The 22,863-nt window shown below is 30.8% G+C and overlaps 1 protein-coding gene across 1 annotated transcript in view; it reads left to right on the top strand.

Annotated features, from left to right (window-relative positions):
- The first annotated feature begins 273 nt into the window (after window positions 1–273).
- The window catches only part of LOC139488886 (tachykinin-like peptides receptor 99D), a 68,238-nt gene continuing 45,648 nt past the window's right edge, over window positions 274–22,863 (top strand). Inside the window, exon 1 of the mRNA XM_071274844.1 lies at window positions 274–1,276. Within this exon, the coding sequence (XP_071130945.1) occupies window positions 888–1,276 (389 nt within the window). The 5' untranslated portion in view covers window positions 274–887. The remainder of the gene's footprint in view (window positions 1,277–22,863) is intronic.

Here is a 22,863-nt window from a genome sequence, read left to right on the forward strand (position 1 = left end):
TTTGGATGAGAGACAACAACAATAAACATTAACTAAACTTGTCAGACAAGACTATATTTTATCGTTAAAAAATCGTATAACAGTAAACAAAAATAATCATTATTCTCTTAATACTGTCATGTTGTTAATTAGTTCATATTTGTTAAAACTGTTAAAAACATTTCGTCGGAATTCCAATCCTTAGTATAAGACAACGATATAATGTATTGTTCACCGCTACATAGATGATAGTACTTACACTATCTAATGATCTGATATTAGATGTAGCCATTCATATCTTACCAGATGTTAGAAGTTATTGCAGGCTAACAATTTGATTGGCATTCAAAATTCAATAGCGTGTAGTATTTAAGTATAGTGCTATTGCAGAGCACGTGGTTATACTCTGGAGCTAATTGTCTGATATGGGGTGAATCTATTGCTTTTTAAAAGGTTAATAAGGATAAGAATGTAGTTTTATGAATTGTCTCTCGACGAGATTTTAAGACATTAGTTTGTTTTAACTAAAAAAAAAAATGACGTAAAAAAAAGTATATACAAATGCGGATAAAGAATCGATAAAATAAAAACAATTGAATGGTCTGTTCGGTGGCTTTATAAATAATAATTAATAGAAAGAAAAAAACTTCAGTTGGATTAACTTGGAAACGAATTCTTAAAACTTTGTCATTAAATCGAAGATGTGATTGATAAGGTCTTTAATGTACTGTCATATGAAGATGTGATCGGGTGGACAAGATACTTTTCACTGTAATCAAGGACAGTTGTTATTATCAGATAGTTTTCTATCGCGGATTATTAGAATCTGTAAAAACAATTAATGGACTTGTACACAAATTGTGAAGTGAAAATTCTACGTAAAGATGGTCCATTAAAAGGGTAAGAAGATGAATAGTTCACCAGAAAATTTTGCCGATACTGCACAGTTGTTGCCAAACGAAACTTTCTATGAAGATCCGTACATGATGCCATGGTGGAGTCAACTTATTTTCCTTACTGCTTTTGTAATTTTGATAACTGTGGCTCTAGGTGGCAACCTTATAGTTATATGGATAGTCATGGCACACAAAAGAATGCGGACTGTGACAAACTACTTTTTAGTCAATTTAGCAGTGGCAGACACTTTAATTTCTCTTCTGAACACACCATTTATTTCAGTATTTTTGTTGTATCAAAATTGGTGGTTTGGTGACATTTGGTGTAAATTTGCCAATTTTGTGGCAATCTGTACCGTGTCAGCAAGTGTCCTTACCTTGATGGCGATTGCTATAGATAGGTAAGTTATTCTATATTTTCCTTTTCAAGACTCGCTTACCAAATGATAGTAAACTGTTTGCATTTTGCTATGAGTAAAAGAAGATATGTCAATGAGACATTAGTCTAACGTCAAAAATAACCCAAAGACAGCTACAGGCCTATATACAGTATAAACTTTAGCAATAATTGTATTAACAGTACAATTATAATGTATAAAAAAGTAGATATATTATATCGACAGAGCCATCAGCATCAGTCATATTGAAAAAAAACTGTTTAAGTTTTCTGTTAATATTAGTACATTGAATGAACAATAACCCTACTCATCTGGTGTAGCGCTTGTTAAGCAGCACCTTCAAATTAAGTTTATATTTCTCAATTGAACAGATATTATTTAGCTATCGTACTAGGATTTTATTGAGATAAGATTGATGATAACAAAAATGTTACTGAACCATGGCTCCGTAATAGTATCTTTGCAGTCATCTCTTCGGAAAGTTACCTACATAAAGATGGATATGAACCCAGATGGGTTCGTAGCCATACTCTCCTCGTAATTTCCTGGCGTATGATTATATCAATGAAACGACTAACAACTGTTTGTTATTGACCATGAGAAACATGAATAGTGCAGCAAGTGGGGCAGTAACATATCACTCTTTATGATTTGATCTTAGAGGGTTTTTTTTGTTGGTTTTGTGGCCCTCACTATGTTTTGTAATCAGTGTTTATGAAATTCTTAGTCCTTTCATCTCTTTTCGACTGTTGTCGGCACTCCTTTTAACAAATGATTTTTCTTTGGTCCTTTGAATTTCATAACTTGTGTATTGTTATATGTATTAAAACTTCACTATCTAGACAATATTTCACAAATCACTTATAAATTGCATGATATTAGATTCCTATTAAATTCATATCACACGCATAAGTAAGTCCTAGGTTCTCTGTGGAAATATGATTCATTAGACAGCTTTTTATTACTTAATCAGTAAATTTAGTCTTTTTTATATTAAAACATGGAGCACTAAAACGTAAATTGTTCTACAGAACAATATAAGACAATATATAAGTAAGCAACACAACAGCCCAGCGTGTTCTATGATAGACTGCGAGTACATGCAAATAATATGAGTTCGGATTATATGATACTCTTTTGAATTACTGTGGATTCATTTATTTCGTGGGTACCAATTTTCGTGGATTGTGGAAAACTTGCATGTTTGCGGATATTTGATTTAATAGTTTTTGGCGAACGGAGCTGATACCTGCTGAAGTCTGCATACAAGCCAATAGAAGATTTGTTATTCGTTGAACATTTTATTTCGTGGTTCACCTCTACTCACGAGATCAACGAAAATTGGTATCCAACCAATAATATTGAATCCACAGTATTTCAAATAGTTATCATGAGGACAGTTGTCTGTGTTTTCCGATTGGCATAATTTATACGATATCTTTTTGTTTATGTAGAGCAGAATCTGGTCGGGTTCGTGTTGCTCAGTCTTTAGATTCGTAGGATAATCTTATAATCATAGGATGCTTATGTTAAGCAGAATCTGTTGGGAATCTCTACTGTAGTTTGTCTTTTGGTCTCCTTCTTTTTATTGCCACTGTGTTGTTAGTTTATTTTCGACGTATGAGTTTAAATATACCTTTGGTATCTTTCGCCTCTCCTTGACAAGAATGCCCTAAACGACAAATGTTTATTTTTTTACTTAAAACCTGGTTCATACTTAACAGACATAGTTAACTATTGTTGTTGATTTGGTGAAATTAAAATTGAGATGCAGTTTTGTAGCAAAGTGAGTTGATTATTAAAGTTGCAGAAAAAAAGAAACGATAAACTTAAACGATGAATTTGAAAGAAGATACTTGGATAAAGACGGGCTATGTTAACGCTGAAATAAGTTGTGGCTTCACCTTTGCATGTAAAAGTAAAACTATGTTAGTGAACATTATTTAAAAAACCACAACCAGGTCCTTTTGTTATTTTAAAAAAATGATATCTAAAATATATATATAGATAGAATTAACCCAAATAATTCAGATCTTCCCTGTGATTACATGAAGATGAAGCCATCGGAGAGCATAGGAATACCACTATTAATATTCCTAGAATGAATAGAAATTGAGAAATGATTGTCATATAAGGGAGGTTTGAAAAACCTAGTTCAACATATATGACCTTCGAAAATGAAACAGCTTGACGGGATTGATCAGAACTAGTCAGTATAATTATATTGAAACTGATTATTTTGTAGAAAGTATACATTGTGTATCCTTTCACTTAGTGAGAATATGTCTTACAATATATAGATACGAACTTTCAACTTTAATTACTAGTCGAGATTAGACCTCGTTAGATATTTTTGTTATTACATAATCCTTAAAGTGCAATGAATTTACTTTATCAACGTGTGAAGCACACGGTCTTATTAAACGGAAACGGAAATAACTATTACGTATAGATCAAACGAAAACCCAGTCACAGAATAGTTTAAGACGCACTATGACGTCACAGTACCATAATGAATGTCATTAAAAATTTTTAACCAATAAAAAATATTTAAATAAAAGCTTTTAGCAAAGTTCAAAGATCTTATAAATTACACTAGTCTTCTCGTAATTGTAATGTAAAGATGTCAAACGAGTCTATGTTAGTGGTCGTTAAAATGAAGGTATATCAAGATGCTTCACATATTTGTTTCAAAGCATACATTAAGGCTGTGGATTTCTTCTGAAATTTTTGCTATTCCAGTACCTCCTTGCTATACTTGGAATCTCTGGAATAGATTTCATTAATAGCATTATTTGGCAATGTTGTTTTTTTTCTCGGAATTTTGGATCCTCAATGCTGTTCAATTTCGTACTTTATTAGGCCGTTTTAACTTTTGTTAATAGTGGTTAATATGAAGATTGAGATCGAACCCATGACTTTATGCACCTACATCAATTTGTTCGGTTAAGTAGTTTCTATCAACTGTGCGTGCTTTATATGTTCATATAATTTCTGAACATTCTAAATACATATAAGGTGCGTTTATCATGTAAGACTAGAATACAATTTCATTTCATATAATTATTCAAAAAATACAATGATAACATAAGATATTTCGTTTTCTAATTTGTAAAAGGATTTATATGAGAATAAAAGCCCAAGAAATAGTTTATTATAACCAATATAGCAATGGAAGAATGCTTTTAGTACTAATTTATAAAACTAATTGTCATTTAAGCAGTTGTCTAACGGCTTTCTACGATACTTTAAGTGTAGGTGACACCTTATAGCAACACTGAGACATGTAGTTCTCGTGATGGAATTAGATTAGACTGGACTCTCACGGTTGGACTCTCCACGAATAAATGTCCAAAATAAAACTATCATCGAATTCCATTATCATGCTGCCAAATTAAGATTTCATCATATCATTATACTAAGAAAATGTATCTCCACACAAATGTGGGCTATAACAGATAACTTTTAAATAAATAAAGGTTACTCGAGGAACATTATTTTTATTCTCTTGGAAAATATATATAAAACAAAACTTTAGGTCGGAGTTAGCTATCTGTTTCTTCTATTGCTCTTGATATATAGCTATTAGGTTGGTGTACAGTGCGTTTTTTTTTTTATATATATGTTGTATCTTGTTGTAATACTAGTTTAAGGGTGTAGGGTCATAGATTGCCACTATCGGATCTCCGTGTATCGGTACTCCCTGGAATCAAACGATTAATATACACAAATAAAAAAAAAATGCGCGAATATCTTATTCCAACATCTTCAGTATTTTTTAAAAATATTTTGCTCTTTAAATATTTTTGATTCGAGGAATTAATACAAATATATCATGAGAGGTACAAATTTCCAGAGACGTCAGGTATCATATGAAATTTCGACTTAAATGTATAATTTTTGTATCACTGCAGCTGTGCTATTTGCGCAGTCAAATTGCATTGACCGTAGCAATATTTTTGATTCAAGGAATTACCATTTTAATTCCACCTTATGTAATAATGCTGTATTTTGATTGGATGAGAACCATGGTATTTTTCATCAAAAATTATACATTCAAGTCGAAATTTCATATGATACCTGATTATAATGAACTTTCTGAGGTGGAACATTCGGTTGAATTAAACAATTATATCATGCTTACAAGGGGTATTTGCCAAAAATACCAGTTTCGAAGTAATCAAATTTCCCTCGCCTAACGGCTCTGAAAATTTGTACCTCTGGCAAATACCCCTTGTAAGCATGATATATTTGTATATAACTCTCTAGATGTCTTTTGGCTTTTTTTTTTTAGGTTCCGGTGTTGCTGTCACGATACTGAACATACCCTTTTATTTATTTACAATTGGTCACGCTTGAACATCTTTGATGTATAACAATATTGGTTATGTACTAGTATGTTATATAATGTGGGGTATCTCCCCTTTTAAGTCAAATTTTACATGTTATAGAATGGTTATCCGCAGTTTATACATCAGATCTACTTGCAGCAATACTAAATACTTTTTAGTTTTCTGTGTGGTGTTTTGTGATCTGTTTGTCTTTTTTACCAGGGTTTTGTCCATTTTTCTTTGGCTCTTGGTTTTGATTGGAGCTACATGTCTTCTCAATACAACTAATAAAAAGACCGTTTTGTATTCCAGTAAATGCAGCCTGGTTTGTTTCGATGATTGTTTCTAAGCAGACACAGAATGTTTGCAATTTTTGCCAACAATCCAGAAACCACGAACTCCCGATTATTAAAATTTTCTAGTCTGGTAAAACCCCCAAAAAAGCTTGTATTTCGTGAATGAATATAACCTAGTAATATCAAATATCTTACTCAGATGATAATTATTCTAGACTTATATTTAATTTCAACTTGTGTAACTTGGTTGGTTGTTCCAACAGTTTATATGGACTTCCCCGTTTTGAATTTGCCTTGGAGTATGGTATTTTTGCTATATTTTCTTCTTTCAACATTTAATATATTTCATGCTACGTTGTACATTCTTATACTTAATATATAAAACTCAAATCCTGTATTGAAAGAAGGAAAAAAATGAAGTTCTTTTGTCATTTTAACACAATCAAATCCAATCTGAGTATTATTTTAATAATCCGGGAAAATAAAATTCTCAAAGAAAACCTCACTCTTATCGATCAATTATGACATTTACCGAATATTTATATCCAATATGTGTTTGCTTTTAAAAGATTATTACATTATATAGATTGACGTATAATAACCCAGTTCATTCCATCAAAGATCAGTGAGAGTTTATTTTTTATGATTTAACGCTGTTGTCAAGAAAATAACAGAGAATATCACCTCTTGTCTTTTTATGTTTAGTTAGAGGCTATATGAGTAACGATTATGTGGTGTGATCAATATCATATTACCAAAATGTCTGATTGATTGAGTATTGATTACTAAATGTATAAAATAGCTGATAACTAAATTGTAAAGATGTTATACGCAATGTTTTATATGTATATTGGAATGTATAATGTTATTCAAGTGGTGAGACTTTAATAAACTATTGAATCTACAATAAATTGAAATTGTTAAGGACTGAGTAATGCAAGTATGATTGATTATTTGTTGGTGTTTACGAAACTGTCGACACGCTTGGCTATATTTTTGCGGCTATGTTGAAGGACACCTGACTACCAGGAGAGAACCATTAACCTTTGACAAGAAATTGGCATTCCTAGTCCATAATAAAGATATGAGTCGAACGAACTTGCCGCGAATAAGATTTGAACTCACAGTCAACATTCGTGTTGAAAACTCACAGTCAACATCAGTGTTGAAAACTCACAGTCAACATCAGTGTTGACAGGCTAATAACCACTCAGGTTTCAGCAACCGAGGCCCTCAATAAAAAGGTTTAGTTGTGCAACCTGTAGCGCCATATCTTTTATCCACAATAAGGGAATAACTAAGCTAAACAATGTGAACATTGTCCTCATAGCCACATTCAGCACTACAACATGGCGACCATTTTTATAGTAGTGAAAAAAAATTGGAATACTCGGATAGAAACACCGACCTTGGGCAAGAAATGGGACAATCCCAGCAGTATATAAGTAAGGATTATGTCTACATCAACAGATTAGGTGTAATAAAAATGGTTATATATAAGCAGATTAGGCACTTTAAACCTTTTGATTACTGTTTGTTTTATACGGTATTATAATAATGGATTGAACTTGCAGAGCACAATATGTTTTTTATACGTGAATCGTTGAAAAGGAGGACACTGTTTTCTGTTACACGTAAACGACTAAACGAGAAAATAAAATAGTTTAGTACCAACCTTTTTATATTAGTTTGCTTATCTTAAGTCAGAAATCTAGCCAGAAGTTGTCTTTGTTTTTGTGCATCAAAGTACACCGCGTTGACTTTAAGCAAGAAACAATCAACGATTAAAGTACTTTAGTATGTGGAATTATTTCCATTCGAGCTTTAAATTAAGAAGACAATGTTTATAAAATATAGACAATTGCTGTGTTAACTTTATGTCTTGCTCAAGCAAGTATGATTTTACAAAATGATGTTGCTTAATAATACGAGCAATGGGTAGATATTATTGATAGACCAAATGTAAAGTATTATTCTAAGTCTTTCATCCTTGTCAACGTCAATACACAATCATATATCTATATAAATAACAAGACTTAACCACATTTGTAGTTTTCTTTATTTTGAGTTCAATTGAATAGACACAGTCAACACAACCATCAAAACTTTGTTTCACAGAAATTGTTTTGTACTTGACCTAGTGAAATAAAATAATGCCAGAAAGCTCAAACTACTTTCAATGATTCAAATAAAATCCAACTAAGAATCCTAATAAAAATATTAGTAAGGGAATTATTTGAGAGCCTATAGTTTTACCTTAGTTGATATCTGTTTTATGACAGATATTTTAATACCTTAAGTACATTGCACTATTTTACAAATTCAAAATTAATGGCAAGTCTATCAAAATGAATCCTCCGTTTTTTTTTAAAACGTATTGAATCTTTCATAATATGTTTGACCTAAACAATATTTACATATCTATTAGTTGCAATTGAAGAAAAGAATCCAGTACAACTAAAAGAAAGCAACTAATGGTCTACTAACGGGATTAGTGAAAACCATTGTAAACAAGTACACATGAACTTCAACAGCATTGCAAGACTTTTTTTAATGAATAATTCAAAGAATATATACTTTTTAACAAGGTGAACATTCATTAATTCATTTCTTTATGATATATCACACCTAAGCTGTTATAAAATTACTTGATAGGCATACTTAAGTCTTTGAAACCTTTCAATAAAAAATATGGTTCTTTGATAAATCGTGTCGTGCGTGTCAAGATGATAACAAAAGTATTGAATGAATGTATGTACTAGATGTCGCGCTAAACTGAAAGATGTTAGGATCTTTTCTTCAAATATATTTAATATCGTACACATATCTAATTCCTGTGATAATCCTATAATAAAGCGTCTGCGTCGGAGACGAACCTAATTGTATTTCGTGACCTATCAATATCATATAAATATATTACAAAAAGGTATGCTTTGACCTAAATGACATCTACAGACAAACATCTACAAAATTGATGAAAATAATTGAATTATATTTTTGAGTAAAATAAAATCAAAAACATTCCAAAATTTCTCTCATATAGTTTTATTAAAAACTTACACAATGATGCTCGATTTACGTCTATAAAAAGTCACTTAAACGATTATTTTAAGATAATGTTATGGCAATTTCATAATTACCAATTAAACACTGAAATTATAAACACGTGACGACATTTGCGATTTGTATTATGCGAAAGAAAAAAGTTCAAAACAAATAAAATCAACAATGCACACCTAAAACTTCAGATATGTATGTACATGACGAAAGCATCTAAACAAACACGACCGACATGTTAATATACCATATATGTACAATGTCGTAAAATACAAATTCTATTTATTCCAGCTGTAGAAACAGGACGAAAATCAAGGCTCGCCGAGGTTTCCCCCTGTTTCATAGCGAGTAAATCTACATTTTGTTTTTGCAACGATACACACATATTGTTTTTATCCTGTTATTTTCACCAGACACTTTAATGTACAGTTGGTAAAATCCCCAAAGTTGTGTCTGATTTTTGTACAATAGTTTGCTGATTGCAGGATACAACTATTTCCAATGTTAAATTTTCATGAATAAAGTTATCTAAAAAATTTAAAGAATGACAAGGAAGAATAAAAATTAAAACAAGAAAATTTAAGCTCACAAAGGATCACATGATAAAACATTCCAGCCCCTACTAAAATGGATTAAATATAGCACTACTTTTAAAACCCTTTCACATCTGCATGTATGTCAAATAAATAATCTCCTGTAACACGCCAATAACAACGTCACAATTGTACATATACATTTGCAGTAATTATTAAACAGATTTATTGTATCCATATCTTTTGATGATACTATAGCATGTCTCATAAGTGAATCTGATTATGAAAATCCTTTTCTGTCGTACTATCCCTGAAGACAAATAAAATTGTAATGAAAAGACAATTATTCTAGGGAAACCTGTTTTTCTTTGCTATTAAAGTTGAAAAGAATGACTCAATTCGATTCATGGATTTTTTTGTCTGGATTTTATATGCAATATTTTCCTACTTGTGAAAAAATCTAGAAATTCCCTTATGACACCCTTTATTAGTTTGTTTAATCATTACTAAAAGCATACGATTATCATCAATATCAATGAAAGTGACAAAAATATTGTGGCAAATATTTATCAACCCAAAACCTTCCCTTATTTTACGCAGATTACGAATTTGTTTATTTACTGTTTGATTTAAAAAGCATATTTCATTCTAGTTTCGATCATCATTTTATTCTTAATCCAGTATATGATTTTATATGGCTATACAATAGGGTTATAGTTTCTGTGAAAATAACAAATTCGGGTAAATATACATAAAAATGTCCTATTATAGACATGCAGGATCTGTGATAAGTGTTAACATAAGAGGTCCTTCATTGGGGGATATATTGTGTTGTTCGAAAGTAAAATTGATTTAAAAAATGTATAGCCCTCAAAGGAGTAGGAGCAATAAGGTCCTTATTTGGCCCAAAAATTACTGCAAATTTAAAAGTTATCATACATATTTTTAAATTACTGAAAAGTATCTCAGGTAGAAGGTATTCAGAAAAACAAAATAATTTTGGACATTGAATAGCGCTTTTTGTTCTGTCGTATTTTTGTACCAAAATTTAGGAGTCTATTGGTGAAGTAAACGAGAGATTTGACGTGAAACATCATTTTCCTTTACGAGAAAAAATGAAATTAATATATGATAAATGATTATAAAAATAAAACACACGACAGCAATATTTAAAATTCGATAGTGTACTATGTTCTCTGAACTATCTTTAACCAAAACCCTTTTTACCCATAGGTAAATTAAACCCTATCCTTAACCTAGAACACCTAACCGTACCATAGTAACAATAGATGAATTCTTACCCAAAGTTTAGAGCTGTATATAGAGACCTCTGACGCAAAAGTAGGCCGATTATTTTCTATTTTGCAGTTTAATATCTATCATTAATTAATATGAAGATGAGGAGAGAAAGAGAGAAAGAGAACAAGTTATGACATCTGCATTAGTCTGATTTATTGCATTCACCCCTTTTATAAAATTAATTAAGCAATTTATAAACCATTATCGCGGTGAAATAGTGAAATTTACTTCATGTTAGATTGAACCTCTATTTCTGGGTACAACATCAGTAGAATTGTTAAAATTAGTAATATTAGAATTGTTACAGTCATGACATTTCATAAGAGACTAATGAAGGGCAATACTAAATGACCTTACTTTAAGTTCTCTATAATTTAATTCAACTGTTAAGTTCAAATATGCCCGCTGTAATACGCAAGATTATTTTCTGGTATATTTTTTAATTATAGATTGCAAAACGTATAATTACATCAAATCTATTACTGAAAGACTGAAATTTGATGGGTGTTATATATGTATGATCGAAATCCACTCATAAAATGAAAATAACAAGTAAAGAAGGTCGAAAGACATCCATTAGACTAGGCCATGCATAATTTGATACAGACTGAATGTGGATTAGCAGTGTGCTTGATATCTGCAATGTAACATGTGCTTACCGCATCTGGTCCCGCCCTTTTTTTAGTTCATGCTATTCCTCAGTGTTTAATGTGTACCTTCATTTGTTTCCTCTTAGTGGGTTTATAATCGAGATTCGAACATCGTAAAACTGCTGTTGCCTCTAAAATATCATCATTAACATAATAATAAATAAAAAAATTAGTGTCTACACAAAAGCTGAAATGAAAAAAAGGTTGAAAAGCATCCATTAAGGTTGGGCTAAATTTAATATAATACCGATTGAATGCAGATTCTCAGTGTGCATGATGCCTGCATATCAACAGATGGTTATCATATCGACGCACCTGGTATTGCCTCTTTAAGTTCATGCAATGATCCCTCAGTTTTTGTTTTGCGCCTTTATTAGTATCTTCCTAATGGATTTTTGATCGAGATTTGAACACTAGTAAACTAAATTTGTTGCCTCTAATCTATTATCATAATAAATGATGAGATTAGTCTCTTCTTAAAATCGACTGTATGGGAAAAAAATCTCAATTGGTGTATAAAATGCGCATTTCACTCCATTATTGTAACTTGTGTATAAAGTAAAAAATCAAAAATAATTAACTCGAAGAAAATTTCAAAACGTAAAGTCCGTAATCAAATAGCTAACCAAAATTTAACAAACATATCAAACAACTGACATATTGACTAATCAGGTTGTTATGAAAAACTCATAACTGATTTGTATGATATTTGTTTTCTATTTGACTGTAAAACTGAAAGACACATTTAAGGTGTAGTTTTACATATTTGTTGGTAGTACTTTTTGTTGAATATACAAATGGAAAAACCGTTTAGTGTTTCTTTTATGGGAAGAGAACATACGATAGAGCGTAAACGGCAATACTCTTTCAATCATGATGAAATTGCAGAGAAAAATGCAATCTTTCAAATATAGTTGTGGGCTGAATAAGTATGGGTTAAGATGATACCTGAATAATGAGAATAATCACTAATGTTGATATTACGTCCATCTGATTTTATTAGTATCAGTTTACTTAACCAATAAAGTAACCAATTAATGAATTAATGTAGGTTGTTTTGCTATGTCATATAGACAATAAGCAATTGTAACCAACAATTGTCTTAGTGACAAATAGTGAAATAAAAATGTAGGTTGATTAATTAACAAAAAAGAAAAAAAGGAAAGATAAATCACCCGTAATGGTCACTGACATCCGAATGGTAAAGGCTTCTTTGCCAACTACAACAACATGTACAGTACATGTCTTCAATTAGTACTCGTTAGGTGGATCTCAATCCTTTTTGAGAAAGTTTTCCACGCAAGGGGGGAATTGAATATCGGTTTTGCATAGTCCTTGCAATTCTATGCATGGAGTATTGCAACGTTTTGATGAAGGTTGTATGTTTTTTTGTATATCTATCGCTACAACTATTTAAACACGGTTGCCTTATAGCCTTTTGTTCCAGGAGGTATGACCGAGTAGTGTTTACATAATGTTTGGGATACTTCAATTGCAAACTTGAAATTATATTTTAAGGTAAAAACTTAAAAGTTGCTATTAATTGATTTTGTGACATGTTGAATATCAAAGTATGTAGGATATGTTTTATAAAAAATACAAACATTATGCACAACGTGACGGACAGTTACTAGTAATGCAAGTTTTGAATTTCAGTTTTTTTTTATATGATTGTATGTTATGCTCACACGTTGTCGGTATAATGAAATTTTACGCGAAAGTCATACAAGTAAGAGGTTTTCTAGCTTTAATACCAGGGTTAATCAAACATTTCTATATAATGGAAAGCCTGTAGCAAGTCAAATACATAAAAGTTGTTTTTCATTCGTTTGATGTGTTTGAACTTTTGATTTTGCAACTCGTTAATGAATGTTCCATTTTGAACTTTCCTTGGAGTATTTTTGTTATTTTCCTTTTTTTCTACCAATCTTTCACATTGAATGATCCAAATGACAGTTATTTTGAATCATGCAGTCTGTATATCAAATTAAGTATCGCAATATATTCATTAATGAAACCATCGTGAATAGTTTTCGTTTGTACCTTCACGATAATTGAGTTTGAAAGTACTTTAGATTATTAATATCCCAATTTTGCTCTGCAGTTCCATACACACATTCAGATGTGTTATATGAAGCTTTCCCAAATGAAATCTTAATTTCGGTAATACTAGTTTATTCAAGGACATTGCTTATCTAGACAGAATCATCAAATTTATATGAACAGGGCTCATTTCAGGACTAAATGTTGACGTTCTCGTATCTTTATGAATCAAATGCATATCGATTTACACTTGATAATTCAATCAAAATCTACAAATGCTCCTTATTGTTATCTTGTATTATTACCATTTTATTACATTCCTAGTAGGACCATGTCAGGTATACGAAATGTTCAACTTGTAAAGTCAACTGTAATAATTATAATCTGAAAAGAAAATAATTTGTGTTCCTTTTTGGGTATTTAGCTCGCTATATAATTGCAAATATTTGATTATGATTTTCAAATATTTTTGAATCCAGTATCACTGATGAGTCATTAATTGTCAAAGGGCTTATAAAATAAAACGACTGAAATAAATGCTTTTAGAATAGTAGAAAATATAGTCTGGAAAAAAGCTCATATTGCTATACATAAAAAGTGAAGAAAGTAATTGCTGGCTATCTCTAGTTAATGAAATACAATTTGTTTCTCTCATAGTATTATATGTAGACTATTAAAATTAACGAAGAGAATCATTCAATCATTGATATAAGTGACACATAAGAAGTACATGTATCATCTATGTTACAAATGTCTGAACACAATGTAAAACTACTATACTCATAATCATTCCTGTGTTTTGATAAAGTCAGTCATCATCATTTGCTTGATCGTTCTTCTACATTACATCTGCATAAGATCAGTTATAAACGATACAGACTTTATATAGAATGTCATGTTGCAATATTCATCAAGTAGTGTTTTGACAAAATGATGGCCAAGTTCCACGTAAGATGATGGCTTAAAACTTGAAATCTAATGTTACCATATAACATTACCGTAAACATTTGCTGATGTTAAATCTAAGCTCATGATTTAAATCAAGCTACAACACTAACAATTTCGAATGCTTCGTCAAACAAATTATATATGTATTTTTCTGGAAAGGTAATGCCTTGTTTTGAATCATTAGTTTAGTATCATTTTATCCATAAAGAAAGGGCTCTTCTTGATTATCAGTTATAACGTTACTATACATTTCAACTGAAGGCGTAATATATGTTAAATATTCTTCGAAGGAGATTCATATACTCTCTGTCGTAATTGTAGTTTCTTTTGATTCATGTTATCGTGTTTGTTTGATTGTTTAAATTTATGATTTTAGATTGGTTTGAGTAAAACATTTCACTAATAACTTATTTTTGCTTCTGCAATTAAATAAACACTGCTTCGGCCAGTGAAACCGATGTTTGTAATGGGTGATCCTTTTTGGTTGGCAATTCGCTGGTTTAGACTTTAACAATCAGTGATAATTAAAGACAACTCGACTGTATAGCATTTATTATGCAGTAAAAACAGACGCGGTTGACCAGTACTATGTTTATTGCAAGAAATTTCTCAACAATAAAGAAGGATAACATATGAGAAAAATAGCGAACTTTAACAAAGGCCTTAATATATTATAAGTACGTCTGAACCATTGACAACTATATGACATATTTTATCCATCGGATCACCAGTGACGGTGATAAGACCGAAAACAAATTCTGTATATATAATTCGTCTAAGTTCAAAAATGTTAGATCTGTGAATTTGCGAAAGACGATAACATATAATATATATGCATTGCAAAAAATTACAGGTTCAAATTGACAGTTTCACTTAAATCAGTTTACTAGTAAGACAAAGTAAAGTTTTCAACGTGAGATTTGTTTGTAGAGATGGTTATTGGAAGATATATCATTTCACGTTTTCTAACTGACGGGTGAAAGTGACTAGTTATCAATATAACGATTGGTCATAAGTGTCCTTTTCGTACTTTAGATTTTTCAAATAAATCAACGAAATTATTTCAGGCAATATATTAGCAGAGAGTCTTGATAATTAACAAAAAGTTATTTAACATAAATCACATAACTTTTATTTCTTTGGATTTAAGCTGGCTCTTTTAGTTATACCTCAGAAATATATAGATTTTTCGTCTGGTTTAATACCAATGCAATTCAAACATCCAACAAAAGTAATGATCAAATAAGTTAAAATATCCCTACCATTATTTTCTTAAAAAATAATATGCGTCTTTTTCTAGTGATCTGTCGTTTGTAAAACCACTTGTCTGCCATTTAAAATCTAGCTATTAACCGATTTAAAATGTGAAAATGTGTTGTACGATCCGTTTAATTATATGAAAATGCTTCAAATAAAGGCAACATTAGTATACCGCTGTTCAAAAGTCAGAAATCGATTGAGAGAAAACAAATCCGGGTTACAAACTAAAACCGAGGGAAACACTTCAACTAACTATAAGAGAAAAACAACGAAACAACAGAAACACTAAAATGCAACTAAAAACAAACGACAATGCAACATATATAGAAACGAACTGCCAAATTCCTGACTTGGTACAGCAAAGAACAAATGGTGAGTTGAACAGCGGCCAAACCAAAAAATATTAAAATAGGATGCAGATTGAAGAACTTTTTACTTTTTGAACATTGGTCGCATTTAATTTTGTATGTAGAAACTAATTGTCATAACAACAATCCAGTCCTGTTGACCTCGAATATGACAACTACATTTTATACTTCCACAAGCAAAATAATGGGTACAACATTTAAAACAGGATTTTGTTTGGTTGGTTTCGTTTTATTTAGTCTTTTGTATTTTGTGTTGTTTGTAGATTATTCTGTGTCTTATGATCATTTTTATTTTTATTTTTTCGACTTGAAGTTATCTGGGTTTTTTTATTCGGCTTATGCGTTTGAACGTCATATTAGTATCTTTTAAGTTTGTTTTAATTCCCAAATAAGTATTTCTGTCAAATGACGAAATAAAAGCAAATAATAAAACGAAAATAATATGTAAAACATAAAAATACCTGACTATCATGTAATTTTAGTAAAATTGTGGCCGACCTCATGACGCTTTTTTTTCAATTTCATATTAGTTTGTCTTGCTTTCTCCTTGAGATGCCTGTTAAATATGCAAATTTTAAGTTTAATAAACTTAGACTAGATCAGCGAAGATGGTCTTTCTATAAAAAAACAATCAGTTTTGTATAGTAATTATATGATGCAGAACAATTATTGTCACTTCTACATTGTAGCTGGTTGATAATCTGACGAGCCTCGCTATGAGACTTATCATCATTAACTAATGGTCAATCGGTTACAAGTTGATTACATCGTCATATACAATATTCAATATTGAAAACACAACAAGACCAATGATAAAATGATTGTTCAAATTCAGACATTTTTTTCGCTAAACCATCCGAGCTAGGCTTGCATTTCAATTAGAACCAAGGAGTAAGTATTGAAACATATTTGTTCGATACACTATAGTTATTATATATATTATTTCAAAGAAACAGATGAGTCATTATTTTTGAAAGCATATATCAAAATGTCTTGATATTTGACATGTAAAACATCCTTGACAAAACATATGCAACCAAAGGCGTTACAATGTTTTAATTTTTGATGTACGATTAATAAAATTAACCCCAATCCTTTAGAATTTAGATTTTGAAACAGGGATTTGTCAGGGGTAACGTGAATTTGAGTAGTGGTTTGATTTAACTTAGGCAATATAGTATGTGTCCATTCTACTTGGGATCCTCACCTTTGACACCTTTATTAAAGTTTTGTTCTCAAGCAATTAGACAAAATTTGCACAGTGCCGTTAAATCAAACGTTATTAAAGCACAAATTATACCCATAGGAGGGCAAAAGCTATGACAATTAAATGTAATAACAACAATATAATGATGACATTAAAATTTACATGAAAATAAAAATAAACCAAAACATTAAAAACAACAAATGACCTCAAGTGCTCCCTGTCCTCAGTTTTATAGACTTTATAATAAAGGAGCGTAAACATTTCACTTGATGACTAGTGGTGGGATATAGTATATATTTCATTTTATTATCAGAAAAATCTTTGTATTGAGTTTTTAAATCATTAATGAACGAGACTGTTATCACAGGCACAAACTGACAGATATATTGGTTCCATTGTACTTTTTAACGATTTCCAGGGAACTATTGCACATGTCATGTATGATATAATACGAAATAATAAGCCTCAGACATACATGTCAGCTTGCGAAGACATTTCAATTTAAAAAAAACAATAATAAAGTAAATAAGTAAACGGCAGACAGCTTATATTTTTAGAAAGAAACTTGCAAAGAGAGACACACAATGCGTAATATAATCATATATGTGATGTTTATTTTAACTGAAATAATAGGTCGTTTCGATCGCATCAGCATGACTACCAAGGGAAATAATTAACGCAACTAAGCCTTTCAAGACATGATGAACCTTTTCGTACGGAGTAATAATTAAATAGCCTATTTACTAATATATAGGGTTGTGCGTACTCTACATAGATGTATACTTTCTCGAATATATGCAGCTGTTGTCAAAATAATGGCCATGGGTTACTGTGGATTCATTTATTTTCGTAGGTATCAAAATTCGTGGATTGATGAAAACTTGTATTTTCGTGGATATTTGATTACTTGGTTTTACCTATCTCTGCTTACAAACCCTTTGCAATAATTGTGATAACTTTAAATTTTGAATTCGTCGTTCAGTTATACCTACAAATCCAACGAAAATTGGTAGGCAACGAATAATAATTAATCCACAGTATATGTATGCACTCACTAGCAAATAAGACTTAAATGGTCACTAAGATGACAATGCAATCTAAAATGTCTAAACATGAAATTAAGTCTAAATCTGGTCTTGATTAGTAGTTGGTACTATTGTGCGACTGCAACGTCTAGTATGACGCATATTTTTCGAAACAAAGGAGGGGTATTACACATGGTCACCAAACTTTCTTCTGACTTTAATTTTCGTTCAATTAGGCCAATGGTGTGTTTGGTCTAATAATGGTATCGGTGGTCGCTTCTGAAATTCTTTTTGTTAGGATTTACTGGTCAAAATTGTGTTATCAATGTTGGAATATTGTACCATCTTTAAAACTGGCATAAAAAAAATGTCATGTCTAGTGCATATGTCCGCTAGTGTCTACAAATACCAGCTTTCCTTGTTTGTTCGTTGTGATCTTTGTGTACGTAGGGTGTAATCTGTCTGATATAAGCATTGTTTTTATTTCTGCTAAGCGTATCTTGATCTCTTGTTATATTATTACTGAAGATAACGTTACTCGTGTTATCTACCAATTTCAAATATAATTGATGAGGTTATATTTAGTTGTGGTCACGGAGCAATAACAATAACATGAGTCTTGTTACATGATTTAACTTATAAGCTAAATTTAAATTCTGTCACTTGTCATGCAATCGTTAAGAATTGAATAGCGTTCAACTCGGTGTGGTCACTTGTAATGCTAATCTTTAAGACGATATATTCATTCAGTCACATTGTATTTTCTTTTCAATCACTATCCTATGATACTGAAGGAGTTACTAGTAGTTACCGTCCAGCTCGGTTTAGACACTGTTCATGTATTTCGTACATAATTGCATGCTAGGTGTTGGTTGAATTTTCATGTTCGATTTAGTAACTTTAAATGCAAATTGTGATCATTCAATTTGTGTAGTCCTTAGATCTAAGACTGCTTAAATACGTCTCTATTGAGTTGAGATAGACACATCAAACAGGTCAAGCAATTCGTCATTGTAAGCAATGCGAAGTGACCATGTAAGGAAAATACCATTTGATAAATGTCGTTCATCCGATACACTTTCCTAGTACGTTTAGTACCTTCATCAGAAATACCCAAAGCTTAAAATCAAAAATATAAATTGTTCTTCATTATATTGCTGGGGAAATTTTGAACATGAAGCACTGTCCTTAAAATATCAGCTACAGCAACGACTCATTATTAACTTAAATGTTATTGGTGCTTTATAACAACCTTTCAATACGGGGTTTTCCGTTCCTGTCAATTGCACGTTTTAATTGAATATGCTAATTACAATTTATAAAATCAACAGGAGATTTATAATATTGCACAATTTCAGTGTTGAGGAGGCATGCATGATTCATATTCTTTGGATGTGTATTTCACGCTGGTACATACACAAAACAATAAAGGAACTAAATACAAACATTCTTATTGATCAAAGTGTACACATTAAGGCAAATTTCCTATTTTGAACTTATTCTCTCTAAGGTCACAGTGACCATCAGCCCTTTGAAATATCATGACCTTCCGTATACCTGTCGGAAGATAATATGTGTTTTGCATTTTCGATAGTAGAACAACTTTATTAAATTTGCAATGCATTTTACAGCCGTCAGACACGAAATTTCTTAATGATCCATGTCTCCTTATGCATATCTGAATTTCATGTATCATTAAATGAAAATAAATTTTGACATCTACATGACATATTAAAGATATTTTGATTGTTTTGGCAATGATTTTACTATCAACTGTTCTTAAAATCAAATATCAATTAACATATTTCAGCAACAGACCTTAAATCATCGCGATAACAGTTCCTTCTAGCAAGCACGTAATATGTAGTAATGATAATTATAGTTAAATTTACTGAACACTATAATTTGCTCGCTTCAATATTTTTTAAACAGATAATATCTGATAAAGCTTGTGATTTTTAAAACAAGAACGTGTACTTTAAAAATTTTCTAGACTTTTCTAATTCAGAGGCGAAACTTTTATGAATTTTTGGTTCTCAATGCTCTTCAACTTCGTATTTATTTGGCCTTCTAACATATTTTGATTTGAGCGTCACTGATGAGTCTTTTGTAGACGAAACGCGCGTCATGCGCAAGTACTAAATTTCAATCCTGGTATATATGATGAGTTTATTTAAACCAATCAATAATATATATTAAAAAACATATTTTATAATCAATTAATACTTAATTTTAGACATTACCAAAAAAAGAAGAGAAGATTATTTAATGATCGGCTTAATGAAGACCGACAATATTATGGAAAAAAGAAAAAAAAACATAAAAAAAGAACAATCTACAGAAAAAAAGTTATAAGTTTTAAACATCCGTTAACTACTGTATGAGTATATTTTGTTTCATGTAAGATATAGCGCGGATGACCTGATACTTTACTTTAGATTACCTGGACATGCTACTTGTTCATATGTTTTGATGAGGAAGTAATTTATATCTCAAAGTTCTGAAATATAAGAAAATTTATGTTTGTATTTCTTTATTTTGGCAATATAATGAAACTATGAATGTATGTCATAAAAGTGGGGTAAATCTAGCTATAAACCAGGTTTAAATCCACTATTTTCTTTGGAAAACACCTGTTCCAAGTCAGGAAAATGACAGTTACTTGTCACACGCTCCATTGGTTGATATATAACGTTTATTTTGTTCCCCTTTTTATATACCTTGGAGTTCATTTTTTCAGTTATAATTTTATTCTTCACCAGAACTGTACAGTCAATAAAAAAAATGATCCTCATACACGTGTTTTAAACAATATATACTGAATTGCCTGAAATGGCACTGAAAAAAGGTTAACGTTAATCACTTTTCAATGAATTGCTGATCAAGTGACTGCATCAAATTAAATGCGTACATGTTTCAATGCTTTTATAATAGCAAGATAATTAGCAGCACCAAGTTAAAAGCTACTTTATTCTTAAAAAATTACATGTAAAGTAACTAAACGAACACGAAAAGTAACTGAATACATATAAATTCTCTAAACATTGCATGAAAGTGACAGTTCTTATTCATTATGTTTTCCTACCGCCTTCACATGTGATCAACACAACTCAAAGTATAATTTGAAAAAAAAAGGTTTGAGCTTACATTAGTCGACTATTTATTGAAAGTTGGATTGCGAAATAATAGTTGTTTCAAATAAAAAAGAAGTTATAAATCATCCAGAACTACTTAATACCGTGGCATTTAGTAAAACTATTATAGGGTTAATTGAAAGAAAATAGACAAAAAATATGCTTTTACATGTTGTTGATTTTATTGAAACTAAACAGACTAGGTATTTTTGTAATAGATAAATTTGAATATCAAAGTGCACTAATAAAGTTCTCACCAGTGTCATTTTGCAATCATAATTTGGCATGTGAAATTTGTAGAAAAGTTGATCATTAGTTTAACAACCGTTATTTGTTTTTGTAATAAACATCTTCTTCACTTAGACTCAAAAAGCAACTTACTATAAATTTAAGTCATTTGGTGAGGTAAAATGTAATGTAGTTGAAACAACTCAACTTCTGCATTTTGCCATAAAGTGTGTTGTTTATTACCTAAACTTGTTACAAAGTATGACATTTTCATGTATTATCTGCTGCGATAGAACATTGCACGACAATTAAGTTATCACATACGCAACACGACGGGTGCCACATGTGGAGCAGGATCTGCTTAACCCTCCGGAGCATCTGAGATCACCCATAGTTTTTGGTGGGGTTCGTGTTGCTTATTTTTTAGTTTTCTATGTTGTGTTATGTGTACTATTGTTTGTTTGTTTGTCTTTTTCATTCTTAACCATGTCGTTGTCAGTTTATTTTCGATTTATGAGTTTGACTGTCCCTCTGGTATCTTTTAAAGTGTGTAACATATGCATGCATGCTATTTTTGATTATCAGTATGATAAGATCGATCAATTGAGTTTAGTTTCCCCCTCGAAACACAAGTTACAAAATCTTATCACAAATACATGTGGTATTTCATCATTTCGAACAAAACATATCTGAAAATTACGTGAAGTTCTCTAATTCTAAACTTACAATCAAACGCATGGAAATAAATGCTATTTACGATAATTTAATAGCAATTAGCGTTTAATCTAATTATTGCTGCCTTTTATCTCAAATTGATGTCATTACGGTTTAATTTGCAGAAATTGAAGTAACAGATTTTTCCAATAAATATGCTAAGAAAGTTGCTTTATTGAAACAAATGATGTAAGAAAACCATCAAAATATCATAATGGGAATTTTTATATGTTCCTGATGTATGTAAACTACATTGCAACAGCTAACATAGCAAACAGGATCGAATAGGTAAGGCCCATTGTTCTTGAATTTATTTCACAGGAAGGTAATTTTTCAAAATTTCATCATACTTTTACTATAATTCAATGAATGTTAGATGCACGTGTGTGTTCTTTGAGATTGACAGCACTATATGGCAATATATGGACACCTTCTGCAATGTCTATAGTAGGACGAAGAGTGCACTATTGATAGATGTTGTCACAATTTTGTTGACA

The sequence above is a fragment of the Mytilus edulis genome, chromosome 9 (genome assembly GCF_963676685.1).
Source record: "Mytilus edulis chromosome 9, xbMytEdul2.2, whole genome shotgun sequence".
NCBI classification, from domain to species: domain Eukaryota; kingdom Metazoa; phylum Mollusca; class Bivalvia; order Mytilida; family Mytilidae; genus Mytilus; species Mytilus edulis.